This window comes from Cryptomeria japonica, chromosome 2 (assembly GCF_030272615.1).
Source record: "Cryptomeria japonica chromosome 2, Sugi_1.0, whole genome shotgun sequence".
In the NCBI taxonomy this organism is placed as follows: Eukaryota; Viridiplantae; Streptophyta; class Pinopsida; order Cupressales; family Cupressaceae; genus Cryptomeria; species Cryptomeria japonica.
The window spans coordinates 238,439,516-238,460,725 of NC_081406.1; the positions used below are offsets into that span (position 1 = coordinate 238,439,516).

The window sequence follows — 21,210 nt, forward strand, 5'->3', positions numbered from 1 at the left end:
CGCAAACGTGCAACAGTAACGTAAGCCTGCAATAGTAAGATCTACTTGTGGGGGCCGTGGCGTTAAGTAGAACGTGCTGTTGAAAAGAGGGTAACCAAATACAGCCTTAAATGTTTCTAGAATTCAATGCGTTTTTCACACCAATAACAAGCAAAGTTCTCAAGAAATTGAATATTTTTATCTACATCAAGTACTCATATATTATAGCCATAGACACATTCAATTAGCCAACGGTACTTTGTGTTTCGTTCTGTTCGGTGAAGTAATTTTGATTGCAGTAAGAGAAATAAAATGGAAGATTGCATTTTCCTCGATGAATTCAACTGGGATGCTATTCTGGAGGAGTTTGATGCAACTCAACAGGATCAAGACCTTTTGTGTGATTTCATGCTCGAGAGTGATGATCAGGAGATTATCAATACAGCGATAGAAGAGCAGATAAATCATCAGGAGCACTTCAGTTGCTCTGAGAAGATGAATGATCAGGAGCACTTCAGTTGCTCGGAGGAGATGAATGATCAGGAGCACTTCAGTTGCTCTGAACATGAAATTATGGGATCCTTGAATTGCTCAAGCGAAAACGAGTACAAAGGATTGAGAGTTTTACATCTTTTACTTGCATGTGCCGAGGGAATTTCTGAGGGAACCTCTGATGTTGTTGAGATTACTCTTTGCAGGTTGAGAGAACTGGTTGCTCCCACTGGTTCTGTCCTTGAGAGGGTGGCTTTTTACTTATATAATAGCCTTATTCAGAGGATTAGCCCTGTGGGTCAAATGGAAATGGACTTGTTGAGTCTAAGGAGATCAGAGCATTTTATGGGAGCTTTTAGTTTGCTTCACCAAGGATACCCTTATACCAGAATGGCCCATTTCACTGCAAATCAAAGCATAATGGAGGCTGTGAAGGCTGCGAGCCATGATAGAAACAGCAAGAAAAGAATCCATATTGTCGATTTTGATATTATGGAGGGCATGCAATGGCCGCCTCTAATGGAAGCCATGATTGCTAACAAGATTGCAGTTGGGCACTTGAAAATTACTGCAATCAAGTGGGAGGAGGATGAATTGATGGGAAAGCATACAGGAAGAAGGTTGTGTGAGTATGCAGAATCCCTTGGGATTCCTTTTACTTTCCACGAAAACGAATTGAAGGATTTGAACAACATTTATTTAGAGGAGGAGGAGATCGTAATGGCGAACTGCATGAGCGAGCTTCCACATATGTCGACGCAAAGGAGCAAAGCGAAGGTCTCAGAATTCATTCATGGCGTCAGTTGTCTCCGTCCTGCTATTCTAACTGTGGGAGTGGGAGCTTCATTTGAATGTGAAAGCAACTTCTTTTTCAGCCGTTTTGTTCAGTGCCTGCAATACTCTTGCGCCATGTTAGACTCTTTGGAAGCGGAAGTCGCAGAACATCCACTTGCAAGAGCAGTGATAGAGAGAATTTTCATCGCGCCAATGATAATGCGTACGTTGGCGTGCCAAGAGAAAGGATCGAACGTGGCTGATATTGCATTTCACGCTGGTTTTAAAGTTGGTGCTGTAAGTGAGGAGAATAGAATCCAAGCCAGGGCATTGATTTCTCGTCAAGCAGGAAAATGCTATGGATTAGAAGGGCGGGGAGATGGCGGGCTCTGTCTGACATGGGCTTCAATTCCTTTGTTGTGTGTTTATGTCTGGAATACACCTTCCCCAGGTCTGCAAGGAGTAAACAGTGGGTTTTATGAATACTATTATTAGGTTTCAAGCTGGGTTTGTTGATTACAAGGTCTGTGATCTAAGATCATTCATCATGGAAGGCAGTTTGATTTGTTGAGTGCAATTGACGACGATGATGGTCTGTAATATAGGATCATTCATCATGATTCAAATTTTTGGAGATACATTGAATGATTTTGACAGATTAGATCTTTTGCACATGATGTTTTACCGAAGGTAACTCATGTGTAAATTAGATATATATTTATTCAAATTATTGTAATCTCTTATATAAAGACCAAATATCCAACATCTATGCATTCCTAATTATTTTCCTATAATAAAAATAACTCACAAAATTTATATTTCTAAATATATAACAGATAAAATAATTCTAAAATTAAATGAAAATAGTTTATGAATAAAAAAGAATTTCATATAATTATTTATGAGTAAAATAGTTTATGAATAGATGTCCAGATATATTTTTCTAAACCTACCTATGCGGGTCATTATCGTAATGATATCTCTACTCTCTACATTCCTGACAGACTGCAGTTATTTTGGCTCCAAAATGTCAAATTATACACTGACATGTTATTACAAAATCTAATGCAACTAGCCTAACTTACATATTATGCACACCATACCCATTTTGAAGCCAAAATCCCACATGCACATGCGTAGAACAAAGCATTTCATCTCGTCCATCCATGTCTCTATCAAAACTAAACTTCTGTCGGAAATAACTCTCTCTGTGAAGTAATATTTATTTGCTTGAATGCACACCACAACTGGACAATAAGAATATGCTTAGACATTTATTTTGAGTTGGTGTGATTTTAATTTTTGACGGTTTGCGTGAAAGGCTGCAGTTTGTCTGTATTCGTAATATGAGTTATGTTTTCAGTAACAGCACGAGATTGTCTGAAATATTTCTGGAGGTAGATATACTTATAACTTGAATAGCATTCACCACGGTCGATAAAATGATCGACAGGTGTAATGTACATATTTTTAGAATGTGTAATGTTTGCATTTATTTTGGCTGCAAAATGATAGTACTATGGATTGATGCACGTTTTATATTATCGATTTTGCAATAAACGGTTGCGATTGACTAACACGTCGCTATCACACTGTACGGAAAATCCATTTTGGAACCAGAATAACCACGGCTCTTGACCACTGTTTTGTATAAAATTTATCGGTGTTGCATTAGGGATTCAATCCAATTAAAAAAATAAGTGTCATTTTATGGTACCATTATACTAATAGTATCTATTGGTTATATGAATTATAATATATTAATTTAGAGAGAAAAGATAATAGTTTGATATAAAAAGATTACAATTTTATGGGTTGAATGAAGATTATTGTTGTATTATAATTTTCTTGCAAGTTAAGTGTATTACAGTTTTATTTAGTCAATGAGATTAGAGTTGTATTACAACTATGATTAGTTACCGTAAAAGATCTTGTAGTTGAGCATGCTCCAATATTTGTGATAGCATTTGTTGATTTAATGCTTGATATTTTTAATAATATAGCACTAATAGTTGTGACTTTAAAGTTATTAGTGTTGATCATGAGTACTAATATTGGAATGAAATGTATTCCTTAGATCTAAAAAGCTATAATTCATATGATGTTAACTTTGTGTACAATTATTGGTCTAATTTTATTAGGCCTTTTTGGACACGTCAACAAAAAACATGTTGGTGTGGCACTATATTTGATGATGTGGCCTTAAAACTTTAATTTTAAGCAAGAGACTTGCCCAATGAGCTACTATAAAAAATTGGAAGTGATTTAAAATCTTCATGTAGGATTTGGAGAGGCATGAGGTTAGAGTGCTTAGCTACTAGTTCCTCTCTCCAATAAAATTTATTTAAATTTAATTTTATTGTAATTTTAATTATGAATTATCATTTTTTTTTTTTTTTTGTTAGTTTTTTATTTTTTTTTCTTCAATTATTTTTTTCATACTCATGATAAAAAAATATTTCTCCTCCCTATTGTCATTTTAGGTTATGTCTTGTAACACAATCACATATATTCCTAAAAAATGCAAGTGAAAATGGTCTCATGTTGAAATTCATACAAGATTTAGGTTTATTTCAAAACTTTATAGAGACAATAGACAAGGTCATTAAGTAGTAGGAGCTAAGACACTAGTAAGGATGGATCAATATCATTTGGATTTCCACAAATATCAACAAGGTCTAAATTGTTAGGAATAGGTTTTGAACTAGTAATTAGACCTTCTTCCTTTTTTTCTTCAATGGTAAAATGATTATTATGAGTATGAGAAATAGCCAGAACAAGATGATAAAACATTCTAAAGTCTATCCATCTAAAGATCCAATAGTCACAAGTCTCAAAAGACATTAAAGTTGGACAAGATGGTTGAAATAAACCAAGAGTAGTTTGACCCATAACTCTTCTTGGAGTGAACTAGGAAGCATCTAGCTGAGAGTCATTTCTACCATGGCAATTCTAGTTGTGTCTACATCAGTTCCCATAGGGAAGGAAGTGACTCTACTAGAGGGTTAAATCAGTGGCAATCTAGCAATTATACATGGGGCATTTTCATAGTGATCTAAAATACCTTGTAAATAGCCCACTTCAAGTATAATTTTATTTTCCTGCACTTAAATTTCATGAAAATATTAAAAATAAATCAAAGCCCTGACATAAAGTGAGAATTGGCTATCAACATAAAAAACTAAAAAAACTAGTAGAATTTTTATTTTTTCAAACGATAAAAAAATTTTACCTTAAAAATCTACCAAATTTGAGTGAATATATTAAGAATTATAGACCAATATAAAAAATAAGAAAATTCTATTAAAATGGTTCATGCCGAAAAGACCTAATGAAATCATGAATCTAACTCCAAAAAAAACCTATCTACAAAGTTACCAATATCCATCCATGATTTAATTTCAAAACTATATGAATGTGAGGAGGGAGCCAAGTATATTCCTTGCAAAGTCTATAACTGTGAAATAATATGATTAGATACCATTTTAAAAAAATTTAATAGTCTTAAATGAAGTCTCCCCCTAATTTTATGAGCCATATTGTCAGTACTCAAGAATAGTTTATAATGGATAAAAATACTAACTACACAAAATTTTCCTTAGTTAATTGAATATACAAATAGGCTTAGACATAAGGTCAACCAAGGACTTGATTCCTCTATCGTAGAATTTTGAGGAATGCGCCAAAGTTTTCTTATCAAGGGGATGATTCTAGCTAGAAGTAACAAGAGAACACTAAATAGAATGTTGATTAATATAAATAATTTGTTGATATTATTTTCATTCATAAAATATATAGTTTAAGGACTTCTAAAGTATTCCATGTTTTTATTTGATGAAAAATGTGTCTTGTGTATGGATAATATATTTCATTATGAGAATATTATGAAAACTAAACTCTTTTATTCTTTATGGTTATTTTGTAAGATTGCAAAAATAAAATTTCCAATAAATACTTTCCAAGCTTCATTCACTTTCACAAATCAAATAAATAATTTAGAAAATAGAATTATACCTTTTCATAAGAAAAATATCAAACTAAGCCCACTAGAGTCATTATGTAAAATAATGAAACACCTAAGTTATTTTAAGAAATCCTTTTCCTTGGTTATAGGAAGATTGATCTTCAAATCACCTAGGATTTTTGTAAGGTTTAGATCTACGTGTTTGGAAGGTACTAATTAATTTAGGAATGATAAACGTGTTTAAAAATAATATTTTTTAAATGTACTTAAAATTTTATTTCTAGACAAAGAGGCTTGATTATTTGACATGCTATTTTTTATTAGCTCCAAAATGATAATCTTCATGGAAAGAAAAGATTATATTGAAAGGTAAAATATATGCCTAAAATTTTGAACACTTCATCACAATGAATATACTTCCAATTATAGGAATTGACATAATTAGTATTGATTGAGAAATATTTCCCTATAATATTGAATTTTCTACCACTATATGCTCAACCCTGATGCAGGGCATCTATCACAAACCATAAAACCTTCAAGGGTATTGCTGACCCAAAACTAATACAAGACCTTCAACTTGAATCAAGAGGCATATAAAAAGATCAACCACTCTTCTCAACTCCAAAACTCACATTCTAATCTTTAAGTGACAATACAAATGATATTCATCCATTCTACAAGCCAATCACAACATAATCTTTACACAAGGGTTGTCTATCAAGTACTTCCACCATATGCCACAAATCAACCCAAAACCACTTTCAAAGGTTAGATTAAATCCCTACAAAACTTCACTCAATGTTTCAGATCATAACATTCACCACAACATGAGAGAACAAATTCTTTATTGCCATGAAATACCCTAGTTCAAGGTTTCATCCTTTAAAAACTGTTTTCACAAAAATAATCACAAATTATTCAATTCTTAACCAAATTAAGTCAGCCAAAAGCACTGGAAAGAGGATTCAGAAACCTTTCCAACTCATATATCCTTTAATCGTTATGATTCCTCATATACCAAATGTTGCAAAAGGTCTGTTGCTATCTTCACCAATCTGCTTTTCACCATGAACTGTAGCAAATAGTCATTAACAACTTTTTAAATACCGATTATAAAGGAAATCTCTCCAGTCAAAATTTATATTGAAAAGTTAAATAACTTCTCTCAAATTTAAAGCAAGATCCAATGGTTAAATTAAAAGTTGTGAGGATTTTTCCAAAAACCCTTGGCAGGGTTTTGACAATTTTTAAAAAAACAACATATCTTGCTAAATACTCCACCAAAATACATAAAAAAGGACTCATCTGAAATCTATTTCATTAATCTATCACTTAAAAAAATCTACATATAAAAATTACACCAAATGTGGTCCTCCATGGATCTATGACAATCACAGATTCCTTATAACCTTATGACGGTTTGAGGGTTTCATGGATAATCTTTCTCAAATCCCCTACAAACTGCTCTACCCCCTTGATCTCAACCAAACATGGTTTTATAAACCATTTCCAAATCCTCATAGCTACTCTAACCACCTCATGACCAATGGATTGCATTCTTAAACTTTTATTGCACTTTTTGGCAATGTTGCAACTTTGCAATTTTGACAATTTTGACAAATTGCCACTACATTTTGTTGGCATTATAGATGAATTTATTATGTGTTGCATTGATGTTTTGTCATTGATGTCAACACTAGCCGATATGGATGGTTACCAATAGACGGGTTTTGGTTACCGGTAGAAGATCTAGTGTTACCGGCAGAAGAGATTATCTATTGGACACTTCTGGCATGTTTGGATCAGTGAAGTATGTTTGATTTCATGTGTTATATGCTCCATGAGCATATTTTGGTCAATTGGTATTCGCTTGGTATTGGATACTATCATACATTCTGGTAAAACCTTATCGGTATTGGTTTAAGGCTCTACCGGCAAAGCTTTCACTAAGGAATCTTGATAGGATGCATAATTGGTGTTGGTGCATCTTATACATGGATTTTAGGATGTTGATCATGTTCTTTGATCATGCTTCAACTACTTGAAGACATTTCTTTGGCATGGTTGACCCATAATAGGTTCGGTACCTATCTAGGTTATGGACCGGTATCATGATAACGTGTACTCTGCACATTACCGAGATGTTTCGGGAGGATTTATGAATTTGTTATTGTTGTTTTGGTCTTAAGAAGACATGGCATATCATTGTAATATGGATTTATGTAATGATATTATTGTAATATCTTTTAGGTGGCCGACCTAATTGGTTTAGGTCTTAGGGTTTTTATAAAATGATGTAAGATCTCATTGTAGGTTATGGGGATTATGTGTCGTGGTCCTGGAATGCAATATCATATGCGAAGGAGATTTGGTCGATCATAGGTGATCGAATTGGGATTAAGGAAGAGGTCAAAGGCCTCCGGTATTGAGCTTAACCAGGACTGTAATCAGGCATGGTAGATGATATTTCTAATAGTTCACTCTATTGGATTGTTGTCCATTTATCTTGAGATATTTGTAGCCTCTCCGTAGTCAGTGAGACTCTTTTGTAATGAGCAGTACGCTCTAGGAAGTGTGTCTTCTTGCATGTGCAAGCCCCTCATTGTATCACATACTTCTGCAGAAGTATCATCTAACTGTGGGTAGGCTTCCCATCGTGGTTTTTCCCTCTCCAGGTTTTCCACATACAAATCATGGTGTTATGTGGTATGGTTTCTTTGTAGTGATTATTTGTTTAATTATTAAGTTGTATTGTTTACTGGTATCTGGATGTGCTTTACCGGTACTTGATCTGTTTAAAGGTTATTAAGTGGATTAAAAGTTATAATCTGTTAACAACTGATTCACCCCCCTCTCAATTGTTCACCAATTATCCTAACAATTGGTATCAAAGCTTTGGTTCTCTTTTGCATAAGCTTAACTACTTGAGGTAGATCCTATGACAACTAACACTTCTAATCCATCGACAACTATTTTCAGAAGAGAAATCCCTAAGCTTGATGGAGCAAATAATGGGATATGGAAAATTTGAATGGAAACTCATCTTAGATGTCTTGGCAAGGATATTTGGGAGATCACTGAGAACTGATACACACCCTATGATCTGGCATCTGGTAATCCTGCTCCTGCAGACTTGGATAAGAACATTGAGAATGATTATAGAGCTAGAGAAGCCCTCTTGTGTGCAATTATTGATCAGCAGATCATGGAATTAACTGATAAATCATCGACTAAGGTTATATGGGATAAATTGCAAACTCTGAATGAAGGTGATCCTACTGTCAAAATTGCTAAACTTGATGGTTATTGGGTAAGATATGAAAACTTTTAGATGGAAGATAATGAAAGAATTGATGTGTTTATGGAAAGAGTAAATGAGATTGTTATGGGAATTCAATGTTGTGGAGGATTTCTAAGTGAAGATGAAATAGTTTCCAAAGTCTTGAGACCCCTTCCACTGGCTTACAAGATGGAGGCAACTGCAATTAATGAGTTAAGAACAATGGCAAACACTTCAGTTAACAGAGACATTCTAATTGGCAAATTATCTGCTTTTGAGCTTGAAGAATTTGGATATTCTGGAGTTGTAAAGTCTGAACCTTCTTTTCATGCATCATCATCTATCGACAAACGTGATTGGAAAGCCCTATATGAAAAATAATTGGAAGACATGAGGAAAGAAGATGTAAAACTTGAGCAACTTGAAGACTTATTTGCTAGAAGAGTACCTAAAGGACCAACTGGAAGTAAGTATGAGGGAAAAACACCTTTTAAATGTTTTGTATGTAACAAGATTGGTCATTTTACACCTAGATGTCCTGAAAGGAATGCAAGGTTTGAGGAAAGAGTTCAGAAATCTTTTAAGCCTAACCATAAAAAATATAGATTCAAGAAAAGTAAACAATGCTACATAGCAGATGAGGAAGGGGTAACTGATGACTCTGGAGATGAACCAACAGAAGATTCTTCTGGTGGATCCGATAATGGAAAGGAATAGGTGTTCTATGCTTTGAAGGAAGATGAACTGGCAAAAGATTCTACTAGTGGATCGGACAATGGAAAGGAATGGGTGTTCTATGCTTTAAAGGATGTTGAACCGGAATCGTCTATCAAAATTGAAGAAAAGGCCCTAGCAGAAAAAGTTGAAGATAAGGATGAATGGGTAATAGATAGTGGATGCTCACATCATATGACTGGAGATAAAGGGAAATTTTTGTCCCTGCAAAAATACAATGGCGGTCGAGTTAGATTTGGAGATGACAAAGCATGTATGATAAGAGGTAGAGGTATTATTTCTCTGGATGGTAAGCATAATACTGATAATGTATATTATGTAGAAGGTTTAAATAATAATCTTTTGAGTGTTGGTCAATTGGTTGATAAGGGTTTCCAACTTCAGTTTAAAGATAGAAAATACAAAATCACTAATAAGAGTGGTTTGGAGATTGCAACCGCTATTCAGACTGGAGGTAATATCTTTCACTTGAACACTGGTAACAAGACATGTTTGATTGCTCATATTGATGAGAGTTGGTTATGGCATAATAGGTTGTGTCATGTTAATTTTGGTTCTATTGTTAAGATCAATTCAACTAAGGCAATTAGAGGTATACCTATGATTATGAAGCCTCATAATCCAGTATGTAAGGAATGCCAATTGGGAAAGCAAGTTAGAAGTTCTTTTAAGAGCATACATGATAAATCTAATGATGTACTTGATTTGCTTCACACTGATTTATGTGGTCCAACAAGGACTAGAAGCTTTCAAGGTGATTGGTATTTTATGTTGATTATTGATGACTATTCTAGGATGATGTGGGTGACTTTTCTAAGCGAGAAGTCTGAAGCTTTTGAGAAATTCAAGATCTTTAGAGAAAAGGTTGAAACAGAAACTGGATGGAAAATCAAATGTCTAAGATCAAATCATGGAGGTGAGTTCACTTCTCATGAATTTAACAGTTATTGTGAGACAAATGGAATCAATGGACAACTATCTACTCCTAGGACTCCTCAGCCAAATGGAGTAGTTGAAAGAAAGAACATAACCATTTTGGATGCAAGAAGATCTATGATGATGGAAGCCAAATTGCCTCATATCTACTGGAGAGAAGCAGTAAGTACAACAATCTACACATTCAATAGAGTTCACATCAAAGGTGAAACCGATAAGACTCCTTATGAGCTATGGTTTGGACATACACCTACTATTAAATATTTTAGAATTTTGGGATGTAAATGCTATATCAAAAGAGATGATTCAATTAGAAAGTTTGATCCTAGATGTGATGAAGGGATATTTCTTGGGTATTCAATTCAAAGAAAAGCATATAGATGTTATAACAAAAGATTGTAGAAAATTATGGAAAGTGCTAATGTGAAAGTGGATGAACAATACAAAAAACATTCTATATCATATGATAGGGAATCGACAGGGTAAATGATCATAACTGAACCGACAATGCCTCGATCGATACAAGAAAGTGAAATAGTTACACCGACACAATTAGAAAATTTAACTGTGACTGATGATTAGAGAAATTAACTTGAAGTTTAGAAGACACCAAGGTATGTAAGATTAAATCATTCTGAAGATCAAACTATTGGAGATAGGAACAAGGGAGTTATGACAAGAAGAAAACTGGCAAATGAAGAGGTATCCTTTATTTCCCAAGTTGAACCAGCAATTGTTATTGAAGCTTGTAAGGATAAACATTGGTTAAAGGCTATGGAAGATGAATTAGATCAGATAGAGAAAAATGAGACTTGGTTTTTAGTTCCCCGACCTAAAAATAAGAATGTTATTGGAACTAAATGGATTCTTAGGAATAAACTGAATGAGGATGGTCAAGTTGTAAGAAACAAGGCTAGATTGGTTTGTAAAGAATATTCTCAAATGGAAGCGATTAGACTATTTCTTGCATATGTGGCTTATAAGAACTATAAGGTTTATCAAATGGAGGTTAAATGTGTATTTTTGAATAGTTAACTTGAGGAAGAAGTTTACATTGAGAAACCTGATGGATTTTCACTTACAGATGATAAAGATATGGTTTGCAGATTGAAGAAAGCTTTATATAAATTGAAATAGGCTCCTAGAGCTTAGTATGCAAGGTTGGATAAATATCTTTTGAAGCTTGGTTTTACTAAAGGCAGTGTTGATAGTAATTTATAATATAAGATTACTTATAATGATATTTTGATTATTGAAGTATTTGTTGATGATATCATTTTTGGAGGAGAAGATAAATTGTGCATGGAATTTTCTAACAACATGAAGAATGAATTTGAAATATCCATGATTGGTGAGATGAGATTTTTCTTAGGTTCACAGATTACTCAAACTGACAAAGAGATTTTTATCTGTCAAAGTAAGTATCTAAGGGAGTTGTTGAAGAAGTTTGGTATGGATAATTCCAAACTGGTAAGTACTCCTATGGTGACAAGTGGGAGATTATCTATCCAGGATACTTCTACATTGGTAAATCTGACAAGGTATAAGTCTATGATTGGTGATATGTTATATCTAACTTAGACTAGACCAGATATTATGAATGCAGTAAGTATTGTTTCAAGATATCAAATTAATCCTAAAGAAAATCTTGAATGTGTTGCAAAGAGGATATTCTGGTATTTGAAAGGAATAACAAAATATGGTTTATGATATTCTAAAAATGATGATTTCACTTTATGTGCATATACTGACTAAGATTGGGCAGGAGATACTGATGACAGGAAGAGCACTTCTATTGGAGCTTTCTTTCTTGGAAAGAAACCGGTTTCATGGATCAACAAAAAATAATCATGCGTTTCTTTATCTACTGCAGAAGCTGAGTATGTTGCAACAACAACTAATTGCACTCAAGTCTTGTGGATGAAGCACATGTTGAAGGATATCAGGGTAAATTGTAGTGAACTGATAGTTATCTACTGTGATAACTCTATGGCTATTGACATGTCTAAGAGTCTGGTATTTCACTCTAAGACTAAACATATTTCAATAAAGTATAACTTTCTGAAGGACAAGGTAGAAGCGAAGGAAGTCAAATTGGTTTATGTGAACACTAAAGAATAGATTGCAGATATATTCACTAAACCACTGTCTAAGGAATCATTTGAGTATTTGAGAGACAAGTTAGGGGTTTCTATGCCTCCAACAGAGACTTGATTGATGCAGTTTGTCATTAGTCTGGCATGCATTACTAGAGACATTATTCATTCTGACACTAATGAGTGGTGCTACTACTTAGGGGGAGTAGTCATCTTGGAGTTTCAGAGGTTTACATTATTGCTTTGATATTTTTGTCAGATTTCTGGCATTGATTTCAAATGGGGAGAGATATTGATGTGAAAATAAAGAAAAATGAGTTGTATACATTAGGGGGAGAGATTTATTTAGAACTCTACAGATATATCATTCACACATACTTTTGGTCATCTTCCATTGGGGGAGACTTGTTTGGCACTTCTTGGTACTTAGATGTTCTTCACATCTAGTGTTGCCATCAATACCAAAGGGGGAGATTGTTGGCATTATGGATGAATTGATTATGTGTTCAATTGATGTTTTGTCATTGATGTCAACACTAGCTGATATGGATGGTTACCGACAGACAGGTTTTGGTTATCGGTAGAAGATCAAGTGTTACCAACAGAAGAGATTATTTGTTGGACACTTTTGGCATGTTTGGATTAGTGAAGTATGTTTGATTTCATGTGTTATATGCTCCATGAGCATATTTTGGTCAGTTGGTATTTGCTTGGTATTGGATACTATCATACATTCTGGTAAAACCTTATCGGTATTGGTTTAAGGCTCTACCGGCAGAGCTTTCACTAAGGAATCTTGACAGGATGCATAATTGGTGTTGGTGTGGCTTCTACATGGATTTCAGGATGTTGAAGATGTTTTTTGATCGTGCTTCAACTACTGGAAGACATTGCTTTGGCATGGTGGACCTAGAATAGGTCTGGTACCTATATAGGTTATGGACCAGTATCATGATAACGTGTACTTTGCACGTTACCAGGATGTTTCAGGAGGATTTATGGATTTTTTATTGTTGTTTTGGTCTTAAGATGACATGACATATCCTTGTAATATGGATTTATGTAATGATCTTATTGTAATATCTTTTAGGTGGCCGACCTAATTGGCTTAGGTCTTAGGGTATGTATAAAATGATGTAAGATCTCATTGTAGATTATGGGGATTATGTGTCATGGTCTTGGAATGCAATATCATATGCGAAGGAGATTTGGTCGATCATAGGTGATTGAATTGGGATTAAGGAAGAGGTCAAAGGCCTCTAGTATTGAGCTTAACTGAGACTATAATCAGCCATGGTAGATGCTATTTCTAGAAATTCACTCTATTGGATTGTTGTCCACTTAACTTGAGATGGTTGTAGCCTCTCTGTAGTTAGTGAGACTCTTTTTTAATAAGCAGTAAGCTCTAGGAAATGTGGCTTCATGCATGTGCAGGCCCCTCATTGTATCACATACTTTCTACAGAAGTATCATCTAACTATGGGTAGGCTTCCCACCATGGTTTATCCCTTTCTGGTTTTTCCACGTACAAATCATGGTGTTATGTGGTATGGTTGATTTGCACTGATTATCTGTTTAATTACTAAGTTGTATTATTTACCGGTATCTGTTTCTACTGACATCTATATGTGCTTTACCGATACTTGATCTGTTTAAAGGTTATTAAGTAGATTAAAAGTTATAATCTATTAACAACTGATTCAACCCTCCCGCCTCTCACTTGTTCACCAGTTATCCCAACAGATTTCACCCTAGCCTTCATGGACACCCCTAACAAGATATAATGGATCAAATTTGACCAATTAAAACATTTCAAACTTTTTTGGATGTTCTTCACACTTTGACCACAGTTGACCCTATTAGGACCTATTAGGTCACTTGATACAAAATGGATCATCAAGCCTTACAACATGAATTTTTTTGATATAAATAGTCTTTTGTGACCTTACAATAATTAACACAACTTTAAAAATAAAGAAAAATGAGTTTTTTCTTCATGATACATCTCCATGGCTAGGTGCCCCTGCACCATATAATCAGCCTAGAAAATTTTCCAAGTCCCTTGGAAAGATATAACAATAACTTGCAATAAATCTTGTGCCTTGGAGTGGTCCTCTCCCTAAAAATGTTCTTATCCTTGCCTTGGTGTCATTCTCTTTCTTCGGCTTTGCCTCTTTCCATTCCTCTTTCTCTTGTCATCGGGTTCACCTTCAAAAAGACACAAGACTATCCTTGCATCTACTTTCTCCATTACTCCCATTAGTGGAGTACTTCAATGCCTGCAAATTCAAGTGCTTTACTAGTCAGATGTCCATCTCTCTCACTGTTTCACCACACCAACTCTCCAAACCATCAATATTACCCAATAGAAGATCTTGGAAGATGCCTCTCTCTCTCTCTTTGCCTTGCACCTTCGAGCCAGCTTAATCTCTATTGGAGGATGGTAATGATAGACCTCCTCTTGTCTGACCACACACACTTCTCAGAAACCTTCTTCCTACACCTTAGATGGAAGAAGAACCTACAACCAAATCAACAACTAACAACACACATTTCAAATCTTCTTGGGCTATGTCCTGATGTGGATTGCTTCCTTTGGTGCTCTACCCACATGCTCAAGCTCTTCTAGCTCTGATACCAATTTGATGCAAAGCATCTATTACAAACCATAAAACCTTCAAGAGTATTGCTGACACAAAACTAATACAAGACCTTAAACTTGAATCAGGAGGCATATAAAAAGATCAACCACTCTTCTCAACTCCAAAACTCACAATCTAATCTTTAAGTGACAATACAAATGATATTCATCCATTCTACAAGGCAATCACAACATAATCTTTACACAAGGACTGTCTATCAAGTACTTCCACCATATGCCACCAATCAACCCAAAACCACATTTAAAGGTTAGATTCAATACCTACAGACCTTAATTCAATATTTCAGATCATAACATTTACCACAACATGAGAGAACAAATTCTTTATTGCCATGTAATACCCTAGTTTAGGGTTTCATCCTTTTAAAAATGTTTTCACAAAAATAATCACAAATTATTCAATTCTTAACCAAATTAAGTTAGACAAAAAGAACTAGAAAGAGGATTCAAATACCTTTCCAGCTCAGATATCCTTTCTTCATTATGATTCCTCATGTGGCTATACCAAACCCTGCAACAGGACTGCTGCTACCTTCACCAATTAACTTTTCACCATGAACTGTAGGAAACATTCATTAATAACTTTTTAAATATTGATTATAAATAAAATCTCTCCAGTCATACTTTATATTGCCAATTAAAAGAACTTATCTCAAATTTATAGCAAGATCCAATGGTTAAATCAAAAGTTATGAGGATTTTTTCAAAACAAGTAACTCTTGGTAGGGTTTTGACAATTTTTGAAAAAACAAACATATCTTGCCAAATACTCCACAAAAATGCATAAGAAAGGATGCATTTGAAATATATTTCATTAATATATCATTCAATAAAATCTACATATAAAAATTACACCAAATGGGGTCCTCCATGGATCTATGGCAGTCACAGATTCTTTAAAATCTTATGATAGTTTGAGGGTTTGATGGATAATCTTTGTCAAATCCCCTCCAAAATTCTCTACCCCCTTGATCTTGACCAAACATGGTTTTATAAACCATTTCCATCATTCTTACACTTTTGTTGTACTTTTTGGCAATGTTGCAACTTTGTAATTTTTACAATTTTGACAAATTGCAACTACATTTCACCCTAGCCTTCATGGACACCCCTAACAAGTTATAATGGATCAAATTTGACCAATTAAAAAATTTCAAAGTTTTTTGGATGTTCTTCACACTTTGACCACAGTTGACCCTATCAGGACCTATTAGGTCTGTTGATACAAAAAAAATTCATCAAGCCTTACAACATGAATTGTTTTGATACAAATTGTATTTTGTGACCTTACAATCACTAAAACAAAATTAAAAATAAAGAAAATGTGGTTTTTCTTCATGATACATCTCCATGGTTAGGTGCCCCTGCACCAAACCCTAAAGCTTTACAAAAATTATCCAAGTAATAAAAATTATAAGAGATGTTACTTTCATCCTCAAATATAGTGAGAAATGAGTCATCAACATAAAAACCATTGACTAGCTATGTTGTATTGTGGTGAAAATTAATACCTTTAAAATAAATGATTATGAAATGGACTTAGCTAAATAATATTTAAAACTATCCACAAAAAGTAGATTAAAAAAAAAAATTGAAGTGGGGACATTGGTAGTTTAAACCAATAATGTGAAACCCTTAATGTCCACTAATGGTAATGTAGATACAAGGAGCAATAAAGAGAATTTAAATAATGTGCATAAATTTAAGATAAAATCTTAGACTTTAGAGCATATTAGGTTGAAAGTTCAATCAATATAATCATATAATTTGGTAAAATCAGTCTTGATGAGGATGAATTAATAATGAGAATGTTTCCAAGCCCATTCCACTCATTTTTTATAATATAATAAAATTATCAAGAACACCCCTAATTTTTTTAAGTTGATTTATTTAGGACATATAATCAAATACAACAAATATTTCATATTAAGAGAAAGAAATTTAGAAATAATTTTATAGGATATATTGAACATACTAACCAACAATATCTAATAAAAAATGTCCTATAGATATCTAATATTTAAGTATGAATTTGATACATTTACTTTTCTAATAATATTATGCAATGAATTGGATAAATTTATTGATTAAATCTAATAAGGATTTGAAAAATTCACAAGGAAAATATTACAACATGGAGCTTATTTTTATTCACGAGTAAGGAGTTACTTATAGAAAGAATGCTTATAGTGTGGAACCTAACAGGATACCACTCAAATATTGGTGTAAAGAAATAGATCATTCATGAATATCCTTTTGAGATTTGAAAATCTACTTATGATGACATACACAAGCTTTAATGATAGTAAGAATCTTTATCAATAGGTTTTGGTGTTCTTTACCTAAAGAGTATGCATCTCCATGGACTCCTTTCGGGTTATTGAAACAATGACTTGTAAAACAAGTTTCACAATTAGTGGCACCCAATTTGGGTTGTTTTGTACCCATTGAGCCCTTGGTCTATTCTAGGAAAAGCCTCCATCTCTACCTTGGGACTCCCTCATGGCAAAATCATTAAAAAATTTGATTAAGGATAAACCACCTATCCCAAAAAGCAACTTTCATGGGCACATAATTACACTAATGTATTAGAAACCTCTTTGAGTTAAAAGTAGTGTCTCATTGGTTATAGGATTAGTGAAAAGAGTACATATTTGTGCTTTTCTTATTTCTTTATTTTAAACTTCATCATATGACAATCCAAATTTGCATAATAGTCATGATATGAATCCCTATATGATTTCAAGTCAGTTACTTGTTTGACAACTCTATCAACACAAGTTGTTGGAATCCAATAGCACTAAGAGGGGGGAGGGTGAATCAGTGTTACCAGAATGATCAATTTTAGCCTTATTAAAACATGCATACACCAACTGGTATACCAGTACATACAGAATATAAAGAAGTAAAGAAATCAATAAGCCAATCACATAAATGAGAACCATAACACCCAGAATTATACGTGAAAAACCTCAAAGAGGAAAAACCATGATGGGATTTGTGACCCACAATATCAATTCACTAGCCATATGAAGACATATTACAAAATATAAGGGGCCTACACTTGCAGGAAGGCTTGCAGCCTAGAGCACACTACTCAATCACAAAACGAGCCCTGCTAACTACATATAAGTCCAGACTACAATCCGGAGAAGTGTGTGAATTGCTAAGATAGCATCTTCTATGCTAGAATACAATTCCGATTAAGCCCTGTCTGTTCCGATCTGAAACTCTAAACCCTTTACCAGAATAACCCTTACATAAATATCCTCACATACATAATCTCTTTGATATATTTCACATCATATCACATCCACATATTCCATTACATTTCCATTACCATGATATATCAAAATGATCTAATCCAGCTGACCTATATACCCTATACAATTTATCATGCCTTATATCGGCTTACAAAGATGTATACAATATCAAATTACATGTCAGCTAGATAACATAAATTCATGAATATCAAAATCAATTATCGATGTTGGATCCAAGGGATGTCAACCTCCGATACCGATAACCATATTCTAAATCATGTTGGCCTGCATTGTCGGTAACCAAAGAAATCCTTTTATCATGTTGGTGTCAGTGCTAGTGAAGTGCCTGCCAGTACACAACTAAACCAAAACATGAAGCCGGAACAAGATACCATGTTTCCATCAATGACAACATAGTGAAACCAACCAATTGAGTGTCAATTGCCAACACAAGTCATCATTGTTTCCAAGGCTATGACAAGGGTTACATGACTTTGATTTTTTGAGGTCTTCAGATTAGACACTAAATCAAAAATAGTGGCTCTATTTTGTGCTAGACAACCTAATAAATCCTCTTATGTGTTTTGTGAAGATTTAATTGGAGGAGTCAAAGGTTTTCCCATCTGAGGGTCATCCTTAAATTTTTCTTAAAGGTTATCAACAGTCAAATTTTATTGAGGGCTCGTGTTTGGAGAATCTAATATCAATAAAAATAAATTAATTAATTAATTAAATATAATGAAAATAAAATCAAATTTTAAATAAAAACCAAGTAAAATGAACAAATGAATCAACATTGACCTTTGTGATGTCAAGACATGATGATTTTGTTGATTGAAACATGTACAAGTTTTTCTTGCTTTCTTGCAAGGGTTTTTCTCTTTGTCATGTCATTCATGGCTTAAGATGACCTAGTTATCCCTTTTAATATATATATATAAACTAAAAAAAGTGATCACGATACTTTTGTTTTAAAACTTCAATTGTGGTTTTATAATAAGTTTAACGTGTATAGGATTTTAATTCTAAAACCTCGTATGTGTTAAGGTTCAGGTTTTTTTTAGTCGTAATGAATTTAGGTTAATATTGAATCTTAAAATAACCTGAATGTATGATCTTCTTTTTGGGATTTTTGTGTGAGTGGCCACTATTTTGTTCACCATCTTAGTGCACATACCTCATTCTATTATATTCTTGATAGGAATATAAATTATTCTTGTTAACTAGTCTTGTAAAAAAAACTTGTTAATGAAATACACATTAATTTTAATTATTGGTGTAATTAAGGTGTTTTTCCTTTGTTATTTCCTCACCTAGGTCCTTACTACACATCACTTAAGCTTACTTAGGGAACCACATAGGAGTAGTTAGAGCATGTCCACTTTAGATGGCATTATCATGTTATCATTTCCACTTTATGTGGTGTCTCCACCATTAGTGTTTTTATCACATTATCTTATCCACCTTTCGTGGTTGCACTTTTCCACCTTTGGTGGTATTATCATGTGATCAATTTTCCACTTTAGGTGGGTTGATAGGTTCTCACTTTTTATCTCATGCAATAAGACTACAACACTTGTCATAATCTTATGAACTCCTATGTTCTTGCCTTGGCTATATAACCAAGGGGTGTCCTATGTGATAATTTATATGCATATCTGATTCATTATATGGAATCGAGTTGATTCTATTTTATTCTATTGCATCATTGATAGGAATAAATTATATTTTTGTCACATTCTTTCTCTTGTGTTTATGTGCTTTCCATTTGGTCTCTAGATCTTTGGTGGATACCTTCATAGCCAATTCTTACATTAATAATATTAAATTATATAGTTTAATATTGATTTATTACTTTTTTTTAATTTTAATATTTAAAAAGTGTATAAATTTTTTTGTTTATATTGTATATAATTTTTTAAAAACATACTATACCACAAAAAGAAATATGGATACGAAAAGTCAAATTCTATAGCCTATGTAGTATAGAGACTTCATCAATATACCCATGGATAAAAACTTAAAGATTCTAACCAGTAAGACCTATTATGCAATAGCATGAGAGTCATGAGAAACATGTCCTATAGGGATTATAAATCACAACACATCAACATTCTCAAGGAGAGGATTGGTCTGTATTGGAATGAGAGATTAGTGGTACTCTAGCCACTATATAAGGCGTTTGCATGCCCATACTTAGACAAGGACATAGATAATAAAAAGAAAAATTAATAAAACTCTAATATGTATTTATTGCACTTCAAGTGGTATTGCATCATGCACATTTATAATTGGTTAAGAAGAAATAAAAAAGGAGCACAATACATTTCATAAAGGAAGATAATGCAAAGAGGGTGGAAGATAAACCCACTACTTTTCAATCCTAATTAAAACCTAATTAGTGACTAGCATTACTCCTCATCATACCTCAAGGGAGAACACTCATGGGTATGACCCCATTAATTTTCTATACGAAGGTCGTTTGTTTATACCTTGATGATGAAAAATGGGTTAAACCATCAAATGAAGTATCTATTGTAGTGTCATAAATTATAGTTCTTATATACAATTCTACAATATCTTTGGGCCCTTACTTTAGTGTCCCTTCTTTTGGGTCATTTTGAACCTATTTTGGCCCGATCTCATAAAAATTATTGTCATATGCTATTAAGGTGACTAGATCCTATGTCCCCATACGTTCTACTCACCAACCACCTTTCTTTTGTCCTTTTTTTGGTGGACTATGGAAACTAGTTCCCTAGTCCCTCTAAAAGGGGCCCAGATTTGAATAGTTGTGAGTGTCAATTCTCATCGTTTGTGGTCAAATTCATATATTTAATATGACTATTAGAAGTCAAACTAAATTTAAAATACCTAGATAATCCTATATACTTGGCAATAATTAAGCAATCACAAAGTCTATTCTAAATAATATGTTATAACAATTAAAGAGTCTTAATTCCTTCATTAAAGAGAATATTTGAGTACAAGGAGCATCAACATTAACAACTTATCTTCAAGTATTT

At 33.5% G+C, this 21,210-nt stretch overlaps 1 protein-coding gene across 1 annotated transcript in view; it reads left to right on the plus strand.

The window, feature by feature from the left end:
• The first annotated feature begins 291 nt into the window (after window positions 1-291).
• The window catches only part of LOC131046577 (protein NODULATION SIGNALING PATHWAY 2-like), a 55,808-nt gene continuing 34,889 nt past the window's right edge, over window positions 292-21,210 (plus strand). Inside the window, exon 1 of the mRNA XM_057980339.2 lies at window positions 292-1,714. Coding sequence (XP_057836322.2) covers window positions 292-1,714 — 1,423 coding nt within the window. The remainder of the gene's footprint in view (window positions 1,715-21,210) is intronic.